Source organism: Cydia pomonella, chromosome 1, assembly GCF_033807575.1.
Source record: "Cydia pomonella isolate Wapato2018A chromosome 1, ilCydPomo1, whole genome shotgun sequence".
In the NCBI taxonomy this organism is placed as follows: Eukaryota; Metazoa; Arthropoda; class Insecta; order Lepidoptera; family Tortricidae; genus Cydia; species Cydia pomonella.
Window position 1 is genome coordinate 40,503,627 of NC_084703.1, and position 18,845 is coordinate 40,522,471.

General features: G+C 36.2%; 1 protein-coding gene across 3 annotated transcripts; it reads left to right on the forward strand.

Moving 5' to 3' along the window:
• Window positions 1–212: 212 nt before the first annotated feature.
• Window positions 213–17,493, forward strand: LOC133523392 (zinc finger protein 665-like). Of its 3 annotated transcripts, none has more exons than XM_061858938.1 (11): window positions 220–372; window positions 736–928; window positions 2,189–2,501; window positions 2,635–2,760; window positions 3,036–3,182; window positions 3,682–3,816; window positions 5,844–6,147; window positions 6,849–6,939; window positions 8,556–8,632; window positions 12,331–12,488; window positions 14,579–17,493. In XM_061858938.1, exons 2-11 carry the CDS (start codon window positions 797–799, stop codon window positions 14,707–14,709), a joined length of 1,614 nt encoding a protein of 537 aa, XP_061714922.1. In that variant the 5' UTR covers window positions 220–372; window positions 736–796; the 3' UTR covers window positions 14,710–17,493. The 3 variants fall into 3 exon arrangements, with proteins under 3 accessions (XP_061714930.1, XP_061714922.1, XP_061714940.1); XM_061858956.1 differs by having other exon boundaries at window positions 221–372; window positions 736–750; XM_061858946.1 differs by lacking the exon at window positions 736–928 and having other exon boundaries at window positions 213–372.
• The last annotated feature ends 1,352 nt before the right edge of the window (window positions 17,494–18,845 follow it).

The following is an 18,845-nucleotide window of genomic DNA, read 5'->3' on the forward strand; positions in this document are numbered from 1 at the left end:
ATTCGCAAATAGCGGGGATCTTTCTCTTTTACTCTCACTAAGACGTGATTAGTGATAGAGAAAAATTCTCGTAATTGACGAACTTCGATTTTCGCAGTTATAGCCAAGGCCTGATAAAGTGTGGATGTAATTGGCAATGTGGTCATAGCTTTACACAATATTGCCAATATAAGAAGTAGACTGTAACCTGGCAACATTCAATAATCAGAAATTGGACGCGTCTAGTTGTCAGCTTGTTGTCGGCCATTTTATTTTTGTATCGCCATTTCGTTTCTTTTGTGAGATGGAGGATTGTGTGATTTTAAAGTGAGATAGATAATTATTTTGAAGTTTAGATGAATTGTCTAAGAAAATAATCAAATTGGAGAGAAGGTAAGCTTTATTTCTGATCTTTTATAACTATATTAGCATAGTCATTTCTGTGTACATGGCGACACGGTCATAGCGCGGCGTCTCTCGTCGAATATACAATGGCGTCCGTTTACTTGTACTGAAGCCCGTAGATAGTCCGTCATCCTTTTCTTTCATATTGACTACGCACTGAGACTCTGCTTTCATAGCATCTGATCTTTTTACGAGCAGAGTAGACTGATAAGAAATATTTCCCGTTACCTTCGCACTTTGTGTTTTGAAGTCTCTCTTTCGTGTAACCGCATTTCATACAATTAGCCGCGCTTTTAAGTTGAACCTAGCGTAACCGTATTTGTGGCTTAATGTATGTTATTATATCTACAGTACGGGGAATAAAAGGTATGAGTGATGATTAGTAATGTAAGTAAATAGTTAGTACGGCGCAATGTTCACGACGAATGCCGTGCAAACCGGCTCAGTCCCAACGCTGCAGTACCAAGACCAGAAGACGCAAGGCAAGAATATAGAGAATACTCAGCAGAAGACCGCACAACAAACGCAACAGTCTCAGCCGCAGGTATAATGCTTTGTGTCCTCGCCTTGTGCGGCACTGCCGTGGAGACATGTATGCTGTCAGGCTCTCCTCCCTCGCTTCGGTCACAACAACGCGCTATTTCGAACTTGTTATATGCTAACTGTAAATGGTTTTAAAGTTGATCTCATGTTTACAACAAAACCTACACACTTCATTATGTTCCATTATGTTACTATTATATGAGACTGAGCTGGTAATCTTATTATTGTTGATAAAATATTTGGGCATGGTTAAGATCCATCTACATTTAACTTTTTAATGTATTAGGAGAACTTGAACAATTTTAGTGAGACAACATAAGCTATGTATAACTAACAACACTAATTTTAGAAACCTTATTGTAGTGTCAATTGCAATATATGATAGGACCCTGCTTATGCATTTTGTTTAAATAATCATACATTCTTCAAAAGTAATTGCATTTATTATGTTTCTTATTTGGCTCTGCGATTTATTATTTTGTTACAGTGACAATATTCATTTTAGGTTTTAAATTATATTGCTTAATCACTCCTGTCCCGTTTATAATTGGCAAGTTTGTTCAGGTGGATGTGCATAGGTAAATCCATCCTTAAGTTTCTGCAGGTCTTTGGAGAATTTAGGGCTGTTTAATATTATTACTGTCATATATCTTGGTAATTAACTTGCATGAATACAAAAATCCTATTATCTCGGCACAAATGAGTTAGTTGTTGACCACGAAAATATTTAGTAAATATGCCAGAAGGCTGCATATATATGTATAGAAAATCCACCCCCACACATGCCACCGAATAATACAAACAATATTGTTGTTAGAAATTGGTCTTTGATAGCTAGTTCAAGTTTATGATTCTGTGTGGGGTATACTTATGTGCACACATTGATTTGATTATTACAATATTGCTATGCAGACATAAAGATGCTATGCTTGTATGCTAATAATGGCAAACTTGATACTTAGGTTTGCATAGCAATAAAGTCAAACATGCATGAAGAATATAAAATATTTATTATGCAATGGTTAATTTTGTACTAAATTACTTTATAATTGTAAATTTTTTCATACATAGATATAAAAATGGGCTTGATTAATCTAACATGAAACATTAAGGTAGAGCCTGACAAATTACTGTTATCACAGACTGCAAGCTAAGGTGGCAGATATATGTAATGCTTCAATATCAACCAAAGCTTTCTTCACAAAAAGCTAACAATCAGGATCGGGGGCACTACTAAATATGTTTAATTGTGTATTCCCAGGAATTTCCCACATTCTGTTACACCACATCAAACGTGAACATGATTGGTAAGATTGGATCAGGAGCAACCAGCACTTCCGGTGGAGTATCCGGAGCCGTGAACATCGCCCAGCTCACCACCAGTGATGATAAAACATGCTATATTGCACAACCTTTCTCATACAACTATGCTCTGGTCAACCAGATGCAGATTGCTCCAAATGGAATACAGAATACCATATCTAATATAAGTTTCAAATGCGATGTGTGTGGGCTTATGTTTGGCCACCTTACACTACTCAATGCACACAAAAGGATACATGCCCAGGATTCAGGTAAATTATATATTTATGGAGCTATTTATCTATTGAATATAAAATCGTGAGCTACTTAATTATTGTGTGTTGCCGCACACAGTGTTTTATTGGATTTTGTCTTTGATAAATATATTTTAATTTTTTATTGCAGAAGGCAACATCACAGTTGTAGCCACAGGTGTTGGCGGCGGCAATGAGGTTGCCATGCCTCCTCACATACAAATTTTATCTTCTGACACATCTGAACAGCAACAGCACCATGTTCAATTGCAAGATAGTAAGTTAATTTGTTATAATGTTACCATTTTGTGTCTTATTTTTCTTTCTTGGTACCAGGATAGAAAAAAAGACAGTAGAAGACGTTTAGAGCAGGCTAGAGACGATCAAGTGTTTAAAAATAACAATACAAGAGTCAAGATTATAACTTTTATGATAAAATAAATCACTAATTTGCTCTACCATTATGTACACTTATCATTCCTTACAGTGTTATATATATTTAAATAACAAATATGATTTCCTCATAATTCATTGTTGCTTTTTGTTTTTCAGCCAAACCCATACTGGTTGACAAAGTTCAGAAATGCATCACATGTGGAGGGCCCATCACCAGTAACCCTAAGAGGAAGGGACCTAAGCTCATTCGTTGTGAAAACTGCATTGCACAAGATTCTGTTGAACAACAGAGAAACAATCAAAGTATGTCCATATTACTTTCTGTTTTTATTGGATATTAAAAATGACCCGGGTACGTCCTTAAACTACGTCCAAAAGAGAGGTATGGGCATTGTGAATGTCATCTTGCTTTGTGTGGTAGGGCACAGCGCAGCAGATGTCATTCCAGATCTAGAGCACAGTCCAACTGGGGAAGTACCTCCACCTTACAGAAAACAGCAGCCAAATAACACTAGACCCTACTCATAGTGATGTGTTCCTGCCGGTGAGTAAGGTTGCCAGAGCTCAACGAGGGGGGGCGGGTTTAGGGTCGGCAACGCGCATGAAACTCCTCTGGAGTTGCTGGCGTACATAGGCTACGGAGACTGCTTACCATCAGGCGGGCCGTATGCTTGTTTGTCACTGACGTAGTATAAAAAAAAAATTACATGAGTCTTATTATAAAAATAGACTAGTTGTTTCTGATTAGAAAAAAAATGCGATGCGGACGACAAGTCTAATGTCATACTTTTGTGTTGCACAGTGAACGCCACCCAAATATTCGTGACGTCAGAAGACAACGTGAAGTTTGAAGTCGGCGGCGTGAGCGGGGTGCAGCCCACCTCTGATCCCCTCGCCACGGCGCAGCCGCAGCAGCAGTCCCAGCAGCAAAAGCCTTGTAAGCCACTTGTATGGTTACATGCCGTTATAATAATCATTTGTTTTACAAGGGGGCAACTTTGCCTCCAAGTGAAACATACAATTTTTCACCACACCAATATGCTAGGAAAATACTAACTATGAAACACCAAAAATAGCAATCCAAATGAACGTAATAAAAATTTTATCATTCAAAATTATCATTTAAAAGTCAATTCTACCTGCTAACATAAGGAAACAACTCAAAATTTGCATCTGATTACTTTGCCCCATATGTGGATAAAATGCAACTTTCTCATTCGTTTTTGAACAATCAAGAGGGTCTGGTCTTTACCAGTTGGTTTGGTGAAAATTTCTTTAGTGCATACAGCGATACTTGTCATGACTCAACCAGAATTATTATTCCATTCACTACTCATTTTAATGCAGTAATTATTAAATTAATAATCTATCTTATACCTTTAAACGAGCAATTCTTGTATATTTCTGTGATCTCGGAAACGGCTCTAACGATTTCGCTGAAATTTGGTATATGGGGGTTTTTGGGGGTATACAATCGATCTAAATTAGTCTTATGTTTGGGAAAACGCGTGTTTTCGAGTTTTCATGCGTTTTTCTTTCGACGCAGAATATGGTCGCTAATTTCGTGTTGCTAGCCACTGTCCATCTGGTCCAGCGGGTTAAGACGCGGACGGCTAGAAACGAGTGTTGCGGGTTCGAATCTCGCCCGTTGATTAACTTTTGTTTTTTTTTTTTTATATGTTCAAGTTTATATATAATTTTTTAATTTTTATTGTTTTAGAGAAGTTTAATTTAGTAAAAAAATGTAGTTAAGATTATTACCTATACACCACCATATTACAATAAATAGTTATATTATAACCGAGCAAAGCTCGGTCGCCCAGGTACTTAACTATGAAATAAAATACGGATAGGTTCAGTTGCCAGTAATGACTTGTTCTTTGGTTCTTTTCGTTTTGTGGTTGTTGTTATTGCGGAACAATTAATTGAGTTTATATCGTTATTGAGATGTGACTTAAATTAACTTGATGTGGGTGTAAGATGACACTGGATATTTTGATACTTAATATATTTTTATTTACGGGAAAAGGTAAAGCAGTAGGTAAGTACAAAGCAATACCTGTGGCGGATTACTGTTGTGGAATATTGAACATAATTTTATGCTAACTTTGCGGATGCTTCTTTGCAATTTTGACGAAACTCGCGGTGTGGTTGTTGAGACATAGGTTGATTTTCATTTAATGTGGCTTAGCTTAGTAGCAAGCCACTAACTGACCAGTTAAACGACGAGCATTTTCACAATTTAACGGACCATAACGCAGAAAAATTAAGTTTTTTGGGTTACAATATATAACTTTATAATTTTGATTATTGTTATTGTACCTCTTTTTGTGCACATCCGTACTAGAAAACCGGCCAAGTGCGTATCGGGCAACGCATAATGGAGAGTTCCGTACCTTCATACAACACAAAAAGCCAGACAATCAAAATAGCGAATATTCTGGCACTTGCTTCGTTTTAATAAGATGTTCAAAATATTTTTTCTGAAAAAATATTTATTACAGCTTCATTATTTACCTTACTAAGATGCGACATAATACACCTTCGTTCCATATATCGTATAGTTTTTTGAGAAAAATTGTTGTGACATACGGACAGACACAGACGGATGGCAATGGCGAAACTATAAGGGTTTTTGCCATTTTGGCTACGGAACCCTAAAAATACTATTTAATAGCGCTACGAATTGATCATGATAACTTTTTCTGATAGATCGTCGAATTCCGACTATTAAAACATTTTGATTGCAAAAATCGTGTTTTTTTCTTCTATTTTATAAATTCTCGGTCTCGGCCGAGAATCCCATTGAATCTCGTTCTCGGCAGAGACAGAAAAAGCGTTCTCGGTCGGACCTTATAAATAATGTGAGACGAAAAGTTCAAGTAGTTCACCGCAATCACTTATCTTGGAATTTTTTAGTATATGAAATAAACAAAAACGTTGACTGTTCCGTTATTATTACAGTGCCCGGCCATCACCCAGTGAAAAAGAGAAACCTCGCTTCCGTGACAAAGTGCCAGAACTGCAACGGCTCGGGCATCATATTCGTAGGCGGCAACAAGAACAAGCTGAATCAGTCCAACACCGACAAGCCCTTCCACTGCAATATCTGCGGCGGCTCCTTCTCTAGATACTCCTCGCTGTGGTCGCACAAAAAGCTGCACTCTGGAGAGAAAAACTTTAAATGTGGAATATGTGGCATTGCTTTTGCGAAAGCCGTGTATCTCAAGAATCACTCCCGAATTCATACGGGAGAAAAACCCTATAGGTAAATTGGTTTTTGTTTTATTTGTATACGATTTATGTAAATGTAAAGATATCCTGACATTATTTTATGTTAGTTACATCTACAATGTAGGTGGCCGTTATTATAGTCCGTTTTTTTTTACCATTAGAAAGAAGGTAAGCGTCTTTTTATTGAAAAACACTTTTGAAAAATAAGTCACGGCAAATATGTAACAATTGTAAATCATACACGATCATGTACATTATTTTTCTTTCATACGTAATAGTTACTGATTTTTATAAAGCGTTTTCAATAAAAAGACATGTCAAGATTGTTTACCTTTTTTTCTAAAGACACACACATTGACTAAGTCCCACAGTAAGCTCGATAAGGCTTGTGTTGAGGGTACTTAGACAACGATATATATATATATATATATTATATAAATATTTATAAATACTTAAATACATAGAAAACACCCATGACTCAGGAACAAATATCCATGCTCATCACACGAATAAATGCCCTTACCAGGATTTGAACCCGGGACCATCAGCTTCGTAGGCAGGGTCACTACCCACTAGGCCAAACCGGTCGTCAAAGGACTTAAGGAAAGTTTTATGCCCTGTCTTAAAGGCAACTTATCCTGAATACCAATAAAATAAAACTTTCCTGCGACATCGCGTCCGCGTGACTCGAGAAGTTAATTTTTATTGACACATTTACGCCGCATATTTGTACAGGTGTAACACGTGTGGTATGCAGTTCTCACAGTCGCCACATCTGAAAAACCACGAGAGGACGCATTCTGGAGAAAAACCATATGTTTGCGAGGTACGAATGCATCTACTAAAATACTGAGAAAAATGTAACACACTGACTCCCCAAATTAGTAAAGTGACTCCCCAATAGATGTACGGTTTTTGTGTGGATAACATTCCTGGTATGAAATTGTTTTTTGTGACTAAGGTGAAAATTTCTGAATTCAGTTTATCAACAAGATACGCTGACTTGATTACATTTAAAAATACCCTGTCATCATTTTGTATCTGATGAAACATTGAAAGCCCGAAGATGCTACAAAAACTAGCAAGATGTAAAAGTAAGCAAGGAATATATTTTGGTTATAGTATTTTATGCAACAGTTGTATAAGAAGGGTCAAAAAAGGCGAGTGGCGTGAGTTACAATGTGAGCCGGAGCCGAAGGCGTAGGCGAATATTGTAAAGGAATACGCCACGAGAATTTTTCGACCTACTTATACAACGTTGCATACAATATTTTTCCTACGAGTCAACAAAAATAAATCTTAATTTAGGTAAACAAATTACAGCAAAAGTATATAGCCAAGACGCGCGAGCATACCTTGTTACGCGCCCAGCCCGCCCCGGGCCGCGGCCGGCCGGTCGGCGACACCTCCTCGTATCTCATGAGGCCCTGGTACTTGCTACTTGCTAAATTAATTTTTTGGACAGATTTTTCTCAATTTTGGCCACCGTAGCCTACGGAGACTAACAAGCAATGCTAAGCGGTCTTCGTAGTCTATGGGTGTTGCTATATTACGGGTGTCACATGCGTGTTTCTGACTTATGAAGTAATTATTTTTACTATGCAACCAAATGAATATTTTGTAAGTTGGCAGCAATGCACTTAGTTTAAAACTGTATTCGTTTTGGTTTTGTTAGGTTGGTAGCCATTAATCGCAGTAACGTTATAGCTTATAAAAGCACAAGAGCTTTTATGAGGAATAGACAATATAGACTTTTCTTGAAATCTTTTATGTATGTTCTTATATTCGTGTTAATGAATGCATAAATGACAGATAACAGTAGAGGAGTAGGAAAAAAATATTACATTAATTTTGTATCATGTTATGTGTCATTTTTCACCTTTTACAAATGAAGGCGATAAAGTCATAGTTTGGGGAAAACTCGTTATTGAAAGTTTCCGCAAAAATATATATGGAAACGATCTCGTGACTTCGTGATCGTGTTCACATGTGGCATGCCAAAACATTATTTTCAATATTCTTTTGTCGATTTGCGATTGCCATGTTGGTTACGAGCCCTGGTATTCATATCCAAAGTTCTAAACAAAAGTAAAAATTACGAAGTATCTTATCCGAGGCCGCGGCACGCGCGCTCGTTGCTAACCCCGCCCGTCATACATAAAAAAAATCATTAACTACATAGCTTAACAATATGCACGTTAGCGTCTCTTTTTAAGTATACAAGATACGCGTGCCAAGAGACTCCGCTCTTCCTTACTGCTTTGCTAAGTAACAATAACAAAACAACGGTTAAAAGAAACAAAAAAATTAAATTAAGTTACATTTAAATGAACGTTGCAGGAACCTTGAATTTAATTAAATAGAAAATTACTTTCAACCAATGGCGGTTGGCGTCAGCATCGAGTGTACACTCTTGATCTTATTGTAATCTCTATTGTGCAGGTGTGCGACAAGGGCTTCGCGAGGCACGCCACGCTGTGGAACCACCGGCGGATCCACACCGGGGAGAAGCCGTACAAGTGAGTACTTAACGATGCTTACCAACCCGTTTATTCAACAGTCACGTCTGAAAATATCGATACGGACAAAGTGCCAAAAATAGTATACACGACCTTATTGCCCATATATTAAAAAAAAAAAGGTTTCCGAAAGGTTTAGTTATTTAGCGGCTGGTAGTGGTCATCGCCTTCGATCAAGCACCAATCTTTTACTCGCGATTCCTTCCAATACGACGCGCACATACAAGAAATCCTTTACTGCCGTCAAGTTATGGAACGAGATTCCGGTGTCCGTGAGGCAATCCCAATCTGTAGCATCACTCAAGGAGAAGCTTAAAAAATTGTGGCTTTCCGATACTTTGGTTACGACTTCCTAGTTCCATTGAGTACTTCAACTTTTTTAATTTCCTTTACTTTTCTGGTTCGAATTAATATTTATTTATATTATATATTGAATATTTATTTAATTTTATTTATATATATATATATATGTATGCATTATTTTATGGTTATTTTTCTATCTATGTATATTTGTATCAATGTGTATTCAAAACGTGCATTTCATTAATTTCAGTGATTGTACACTTTTGTTTGTGTTTGTCATTCATTCACCGTTACTTCTGTTTTACTCATTTCCTCAAAGGTTAACTGGAAGAGATCCCATACAGGGATAAGTTCGCCTTTGTTGTATTTAATTTACTCTGTAACTGTGTTTTTCGTGTTTTTATTTCTATGTACAATAAAGTATATACATACATACATATTAAGGTAGTATATACATATTTTTAGGCACTTTGTCTGTATCGATATTTCCAGACATGACTGTAAGACACATTGACCATCTCCCAAAGACTCCTCACTATGAACATAAAGAAATAAATAAGCTTAGACTGATCAGTGCTCCCTTCTTACATGGATTTGCTTAATTAATAATATTTAGTTGTTTAGGACGTATGGTTAAACTTATGATTAATAAAATTTAAACTTGTTTAAAACTTAACACTTATTATGCTCGAATCTTTTCATAAACTTATTCATAAAACTTATAAATAGGTTTATATCTATGTATGGAATAAACACTCTAAGCTTATTTATCTCTTAAAACTATGAAGCATATTGTCTTATTCATTATTGTTTTACGACATTGTTATATGTCTACCACTTCACCCTGGCGGCTGGTAAAGATCTGCTCGGTGATTTCCCACGAGGTAGCTCGGTAATGGGGCTGAAACTAGTTTAAATATTACATTTTTACTTAACATAATACAAGTCAGCTTCAGCAGCCAAGGTTTTAACCAGTCCGGAGCTAACCAAAAATATTTTTTCCGACTGCCTCAGTTTAAAGCCCATCACAGACGGAGCGATATTTTAATATACTGTAAGATACCCACAGATATAGTATAGCTAACCGCTATATCACTGTCTGTCTAGCACCTACATTGTGAGAGAGATGAAATATACTAAAATATATCGTAATATACCAAGCTATATATCACAAGGTATCTTAAGATGCCTTGCCATAAGATATCGTAAGATACCTTGCTATAAGATATTTTTTGGTATATTATCGCTCTGTCTGTGACAGGCTTAACAGTAGTAAATCTGATGTAACAAACACTTAATATATGCTATAGATGGCCCATTAAGGTTCCTCCTCCCGCAAAAGTAAAACTAAGTTACTCTGAACCATTTTTATATTAAATATGACACTTTCTGAGCAGAAAAAAAAATAACAATCTATAAGATATGACCAGGGGTCGGACAAAAAGTGCGGATGACGTAAAAATGACGTAATCTTGCACACAGGATGATGTTTGAGTTTGTATTTAAACTTCCGTGTGACATGTAGTAACAAAGTAGTATTAATGAAGTAACAAAATAAACGTAAATAAATCCATGGAATTAATAATACAGGTGGTAGGGTGATGTAGTGAATAAAATAAATTTCACGAAACTTGTTACCATAAGGTATAATTATTTGAAATTAGTTAGAACAAGTCTGTGGGATCCTCAGATAAATAGGTTTAATAGTCAAAAGTGGGAACAGTAGGTAAGATTAGCAGTATACGTGTTTGTCACGTACCTCCAAAAACGGAAAATTGCCACAATATTCGAGTAAAGATGACATGACATTTTAGAGCGTTTTCTTATACATTAGTAAATATAAATTTTAGCTAAATATAATCGTGAAGATACAATAGCTAAACAGTAACGAAGTCAATTTATTGTTCATCTGATTGACAATGTGTCAGTCAAAAACGTACTTACTCATTTCAAGTGGCGATATCGTTTAATAAAGAGGTTGATAAATGATAAGTGATAATTGTTTATGAAAATCAAAAATACTATGTATTTGAAATCATCCTATAAGTGATTTGACGTCATGCGCACTTTTTGTCCGACCCCTGGATATGACCAATGATAATGTTTTTCTGGAAATCTATTTTAATTTAAATAAGTGAGTAAAAAATCTTACCCCTATTTTTTCAGTTGTATCCTTATTGCTACTGCAGCTTTTATCGAAAATATATAAATATTACAATCTTTCCCACAAAACACTATAAAATGATTTGAATTCTTGCTTTTTGCAAATTCATGAAACTATACCTTTGCATGCATTTCCTAAAAAAATAAGGCTAAATCCCGCCTAGGTTCCTACCATTACCCCTTTCTCGTCCGTATAGTCAGTGCGGGGCAAGTCGTGTTGCTAGACGGACCTGTGCTGCGTTGCGCGCGCAAGCAAGCGAAATTTTATTTCAAACGCATAGTTCTGCACACTCGATGTTTTGCAGCGGGTGGTGCCGTGTGAGGTATAAGCTCCACCCACACGCGCGAGGTCGTTGCCGTCGAGTGCAGCCCTTGGGTTCGATTAATAAACTAGTGGATATGAAATTACAGCGTTTTAGTTTGAAAACCATTGTCGCCAAACTCACACATTCACAGTTAAGTTACAACACAGCATACAATTACAAAAATGCTTTTGTTTGGCAGTAACTTTCCATACCAATACGGTGTTACCGGATGGCATTGCTAAAACGAATATCAACTGCAGGGAACATATGCCACGGTCTATAATATGATGTCAAAGTTATGACACATATGCTCTTTAATTATCTCACAACGGCTCGCCTAACACAAATCGAGCTTCAACATTTATTCAGCAAAGTTTTAAAAGTTTAATGCGGTATTTTTAATTTAAAACAGTATTTGTTACATGAGTATACGTGTCACGTGAACGTTATTCGAGTATGTAGCTTACAATACAACTCAGCACAGTCTGTGCTTAATTAAAGTGAGTCAGTTGCTACTTGCTGCCGGATATACGGGAACGCCATATCCTTACTCCTTGTTACACCAATTATCAAAATGTGTTTGTTTATATCCTATAAAACCAGGGTCTTAACGCATTCACTGCCGGCAACGCAAATATCGTCGCTATACTTACTCAACCTCGTATCTATATATTAGATACGTATATCAGACACGAGTTTGAGTGAGTATAGCGACGATATGCGTTCATGTCCATACTTTGGTGGCCCGGTAGTGAATGCGTTAATTGGTAAGTGGTAACCAGCAGACATAAGTTTTATGGAAGCACTTGTGTGAACGTTAGCGGTTTTTTATACTCCATCAAGTGTTTTAGTGACCTATGTTCAAATGCTTTCTTATACTTATGTTGCGCCTTATACACAGAGCACTAAAGGCGAGTCTTGTTACAGATGCGATACCTGCGGCTCCGCGTTCAGTCAAGCCGCTCACTTGAAGAATCACGCTAAAGTACACTCGGGCGAGAAACCGTTCAAGTGCGACATTTGTACCGCCGCGTTTGCCGACCGATTCGCGTTGAAGAGACATAGAGGAATCCACGATAAGTATGGTAAGTGTTTTTTTAGTAATGTCACTATCAATAGGTATCTCAATGCTGTCCCGTTACTTTGTTCAATGAATCATAATCATTCTTTATTGCAACCATGGTACAATCTCTCACATGGACCCTGCAAGGGCACAGCACATAATATTTTACTCATAACATATTATCATATTATTAGCAAAATTATCAACTTATTTAAGAAAGTCATGAAGCAATTCTTATATTACACATGAGATCACTAATAAATGTCAAACAAATAAATTAATTAATGTACAATATTCATAATACAGATTTAGTTTTTGGTTATAAATTTAGGTAAGTTTGTAAATAAATGTCATTATTTTCATTATAGTTAATTATAATTGCTTAGAAGGTGTCTGTAACATCATCATCAAAAAAGTCCTGTAAGTTGTAGTAACATTTATTTATCAGAAAGTCTCAACATTTTATTAAATTGTTTGTAATTTTTTTGAGACTTGATATCATTTTTAAGGTGGTTATATATTTTAACTGCCATGACGTTTGGACTTGTACTATGGAGTTTGAGTTTAGAGGTTGAAGGCAAAGCTAAATTATGTTTAAACCTTGTTTCGAAGCGTCGGGGCTGGTCTACTAATTTTGTAAATAGGTCCGAATGTTTTCTTACGAACTTACAAATTTCGAAAATATACATAGAGGTTAGGGTTAGAATTTCATACTTCATGAAATGTGGTCTACAGCTTTCTGGACTCCATATATTTGCGAGGATGCGTATGCATTTCTTCTGAAGCAAAAATAAATCGTTTACGTATGTGCTATTTCCCCAAAGGATGATACCGTACTTCAGCCAAGAATAGGCATATGCATAATAGGCTATTTTTGCCGAGTGTAGACTAGTCGATTTTTTTAATTCTCGCAGGGCATAGATGAATTTGAGCTATTTATTCTTGATTTTCTGAACATGTGTTTTCCAGTTTATGCCCGTGTCAATATTAAAGCCTAGTAGGGTGAAGGTATCTACTAGTCCAGTTTGTAACCGTTAAACGAATAATCAATTTCTAAAGCGCGCTTTTGTATTGGTTTAAATTGCATGATTTTTGTTTTGTTTAGATTTAATTCCAGATTTTGGTCATTGAGCCAACTTACTACTTTATTCAGTGTCCAGAGTGTCGTTATTTGAACATGATGTCAGGATTGAAACGTCATCCGCAAACAACACGCATGATTTGTCTATGACTTTAGGGAGTTCGTTTATGTAAATTATAAATAACAAACAGCTAATTACACTTCCCTGTGGTAGTGGTTGATGGTTTGCTCGTCTGATTTAACATTTGTTATTAAGCCCGTGTTATGATCGTGGTATTGGACTTCAACGTATTGCTTACGATTTGTTAGGTAGGAAGCAAACCATTTATGTGTTATTCCTCTCACTCCTATGTCGTATAATTTATCTAATAGTAGGTTACATTGTACGCGGTCGTATGCTTTAGACATGTCTAGAAGGATTCCAACTGCATGTTTTTTGTTATTTAGGGTATTTAGCACCTCCTGTATAAATTTGTAAGTAGCAAGGACAGTGGCTCGGTTCTTTTCTTACGAAAGCCGTTCTGACAGTCGTCATAAACATCGTATTTTTCGCAGAATGAGTAAAGACGTTTAGACATTGTCGTTTCAAACACCTTTGAGGACGCGGGCAAAAGAGAAATAGGTCGATAGTTACTAGGGTTTGATTTGCCGTCTTTTTTATATATCGGTTTTATGACGGAAATTTTTAATCTGTCGGGAAATATTCCTTCTAAAAAAGACTGATTAATCAGTATAAAATATGGTAAAGTCAGTTCATCAGCGCATAACCTAATCAATGCAGATGGTAGCTCGTCTATACCGTAACTATACTTATCTAATGTATCGTCATTAGAAGGATAACACCAATGAACGCCTTGGTTCAAATTAGGTGGCCTTGTTACTCTGTGAAGAGTTCATCGCCGGTGCTTCAACGGTACAGACTTGTTAGGTAGTTGTTATTTTTATAGGCCAATGTATGTACATGGTACATTAGGCAGACCACCTACAGAACATTAGAGAGAGGATAAGTTTACGATTTGTTTCCTTGTCAGGTCAAACAACGCCGCTTCCATCAAGATTACAACAAAACCAGGCTGAGCTCGAGCAAGCGACGCAGCAAGCCGACCAGCAGAACTCACAACCAGCTGTGGAAGTGGAGCTACACGGCGACCAGACGCTCTGAGTCATATAATCTTTTTAATTTTTCATACCCCACCCTACATAGTATTTTTTGGAAATGTAACAATGCCATTGTATTTCCGAGTCATGATCGGTACAATGATAGCGAGCACAAGGTTTTACGAATCACATGTTAATCCTATACGAACAGTAAGTATTAATTACCTCTCGTTAGCAATAAAGCAAGTGACTTGAACGCGCGGGTGGCAGAGGTGCGCTAAACACTGCCAGTACGTACACGTTTCATTCCGAGGTAGATGTCTACTGTAATATGGAATTTCTTGTTCTCGAACGCGCCTCTTAGCCCAACTTAACTATTATTCAGTACAATAAGATTATTTTTTTATTAATACGTTATTATATATATTAGCAATAAAATAGAAAAATGGCGTTAAATAATTTCAATTAAATTTTTTGATGTTTTGATTTGGGATATTCGCTAGCCTTTTAATGTACATATTACAGTTAATTTTAATTGTAGTCATTTTTAAATAATAATTTAATAATACACCTTATATGTAATGTAAATAAATGTAATTTGTATATAAAAAAAAGCGGCTCTAATTTGCAAATTTTAAATAAAGTGGTCAGAGCCAAAATAAATTGTAGAACAGTTTATCTGGTAAAGTGTAAAGTTTATTATTATTATCGAGTGGTGATTAGAATAGGACGGAGGTCAATCCTTACTTATTTTGTCGTAAGGATATGGCAATCTGTCAACTCCAGTCACATTCTGGTTGGAGCCTGATGAATTGATGATACACCTTGTCATTCCGTAAATTTGAACGACCCAGGTAACAAGTCAATCTGTGTAACAGTCGTTCAATGACATTTTACCACGTAAGTGACTGACTGGTATCAAAATTGCCTTGTCTGCTGAGAAACAATAGAACACGAAATGTCGAGTAGCAATTTCGTGTTTATGTAGGACATAAACACGAAATCTACCGCCACCGGTACTGGACGTGTCTCCAAAATGACGAGGCAGTGTTATCAAACCAAACGTGGATTTTCAATTATTGAATTCATATGACATAGTATTTTTAATTATGCTCTCGTAATCACTGAACATTTTCATTTGACAAATTGTAATTGGCTGTGGATATAGCAAGATAATGTATCGCTGTGGTTGCGCTTTCCAAATCTGAATCGTGCACAATTTTAAAGTTATAGTGCTTGGGCATTCCTTTCTTACTTAATCCAAAATCATGCAGATTTGGTAAACGCAGTTACGTTTAATTAATTAAAATGTCGAAAATTGTTGTAACGTTTCTCTTACCCTTGTAAATAATTATGATCGTGACATGAGCCCAAATGTGTTAAGCACCGATTCGATCGAACTGGAATTAGATTAATGTGAGAGATCTGTGGGCTCACCTAAATGTATTATTAGTTCTGTGACAGACTAATCGCAATTATTATTTTTTTACTTTTGACAGTTACTTAATTCCACTTATTCCACTGCTTGTTTCAAGATTCTAGGGGGTTGTCGTTGTGATTCAAGATGACTAATTTTTTTTCTGGTTTTGCTCATTAATATTGTTTAAATTGTAATATTGATAGCATTATAGCTTATTATGCAGTGAACTATCGTGGAAGTGTGCAGTTAATGAAAAATGTTTTAATCAACATCTGGCAATCCATCGTGGCTTTTAGTAAAGTCCAGCTATCTCTTTACTAAAAGCAATTATTAAAGGTTAACAACGACACTTGACCTTGGCAAAATCATAGATTTGATGGAGGCCATATTTTAAAAGAAGATTAGTCTATTCAAATTTGACGCTTAATTTCAGATTAGATCTAATTCCAGTTTGGTTCAATTTTGTCTAAAGTGTAGAATCTGCGTTATTATTCCGATACAACGCTATAGAACTTAGATTATCGCCGCAATCCGACAAATTAAATATTAAGTAGTTATTTTATTACTACTACCACGCTACTACAGAAATCTTTTTGTAAATTGCCTGATGCAATGCGCTCCTAAGAAGATTGCTTGATTGTGTCTATCCTTTTAAGGATAGTTTCCGTTGAAACAGAAAGGTAGGATTATATTATATTTCTGTCCTTAGCAAAAATAGTCAATGGAGTCCTACAAAAAGTTCGATATAATTTTAGGAGGTCGTCGTGGGTCAACGAGTCAAGTAAACTATATTTAATTCAAATCTTGGTGGTAGAAAAAATTATGTTTGCCGATTTAAAGTAGAACATCACTACCATCATGTTGTAATACTTAAATAAGGTTGTGATATAGTTTCCACACATAAAAGTTTTAAAGAGCAATAAAGCGGAGGAAGCTTGAATATCTAGGCAAAACGAAAGGCTAAAGCACACCGCAAATGCAGCCGTGAGCGCTACTCTCGCTCATGTATACGCGAATGTTTTGTACACGTTTGAATACGTAAAATATTTCAGATGTTACTACTACTGACGGCGCCAATTCCGCGTTTGCAACTCTGATTTCATTTACTTTCAACACGCCATAATAGCATTTTAACTATCGTTACTGTTGTACTGGAAAACTAACGAACGATTCAGCACTAGTATTCTACACACTATTATACTAGGTTTTGTTATTATTCACGTGATGCACTTGCAGTTTATAGGCATTGTCAATATAAGTATCATGCTCAGAGACGTGTTATAATTCTTTGCAATATATTTTTTTGATAATGCATGTGCAAGTACAGCTCATCTGAAAGCATGGCACTATTACATCAAAGCGATGTTATTATGTAAGTTAGAGTAACCATTTTTAAGATATTGATTATAGATAAAATTGTCTAGAGCACAGTATTGTTTTAATTTCTTACTTACCAGGCCATACAACAATCTGCATGCGTACCAAAGTCCTTACCTATCCTCCTGACGACCGGAAGAATTTGCCAATTTTAATTTAACTCTACAAGTTGACAGAGTCGAAAATCGGTGGTGGCGGTCGAAGATATGTGAGCGTCAGCATGGCGGGTGGACTTAAGCGAATTTCAACCAAGTACCTTCTGTGTACCTTTAATAGAATCCAGTGTACCTCTCCCTATAACGAGATATTTATTAAAAAAATGTCCACCCGCCATTCTAACGTCAGGATGAAATCTTGCATTATATCGCACACTAAAAGTATGCAGTTATATTGTACCTGCAGTATATCGGGGTATACCTGACGTCAGGTTGGCGGGTGGAGCTATGAACTCTTGCATTATTTCACGCAAAATGTAAGTAATTATATTGTTCCAGAAACGAAATTCAATACTTCTGGTGGACCTAATACTGGACGTAACTTATTTCGGGAAGAGATACAGCTAGTTTTTTTTTAGGACCGTTTTTGTTAAATATGCCGTTTTAGGGAGAGGTACACAGAAGGTACAATTTGTTTTATATATTTCGTTACAATTCGCTGAGGTCAACCCGCCATCATCAGGCTCACGAAGATATCCGTTGGGCAACCCGGAGCCCGTTTAGTTTTCTCTTTTTTCGAGTGTTGTTGGGTGTACAGTGGTCCAAAAATATGCATGCCAGTGGGAATCTAGTTTGGTCGTCCCCGCAGAGACAGTACAAAAGCAGGATGATTTTAGTATCAGCTCAGGCTAACTAGTTGCTAGCTTTTTTTCTATTCCTAAACATGAAAAAATATTGGTCAACATGACCATTGCAGATTTTAAAATGACTTCCATTATACATATTGCAACAGTTGAAATTGAAAATCGACCTTTTGGAATCCTATTGCTGGATTTACGATGTTATTGGTAATAAATATTAAGTAGTAAACGCAAATCTGTGTAAATTAACACAAAATACGCGTAGATTGCTGCGAGCTTGAAATATCTTTTAGTTTTGATAGATACAATGTAAATAGGTATACCTACCCACATGTAAAAACACGCCTAACTTCAGCCACAGGGCATTGAAATAGATTGTCAGAATCTAGGCTCTAATTCACTAAGTAAACTATTAAATCTTTAGGCAAGAGTTATTTGTAAGTGGAGCATAGGCAGATAGAACCATACTGTCTTTTTCTTATGCTATAACCCCCAAAAAGAGGGTTGGTTTTTTCATTATACTGTTACTTATATGACTTGTTTACCAGACAATAGTTTGGTAATAAAAAGTGTACTAACCTTTCGTATACTACTGATACTGATAAAC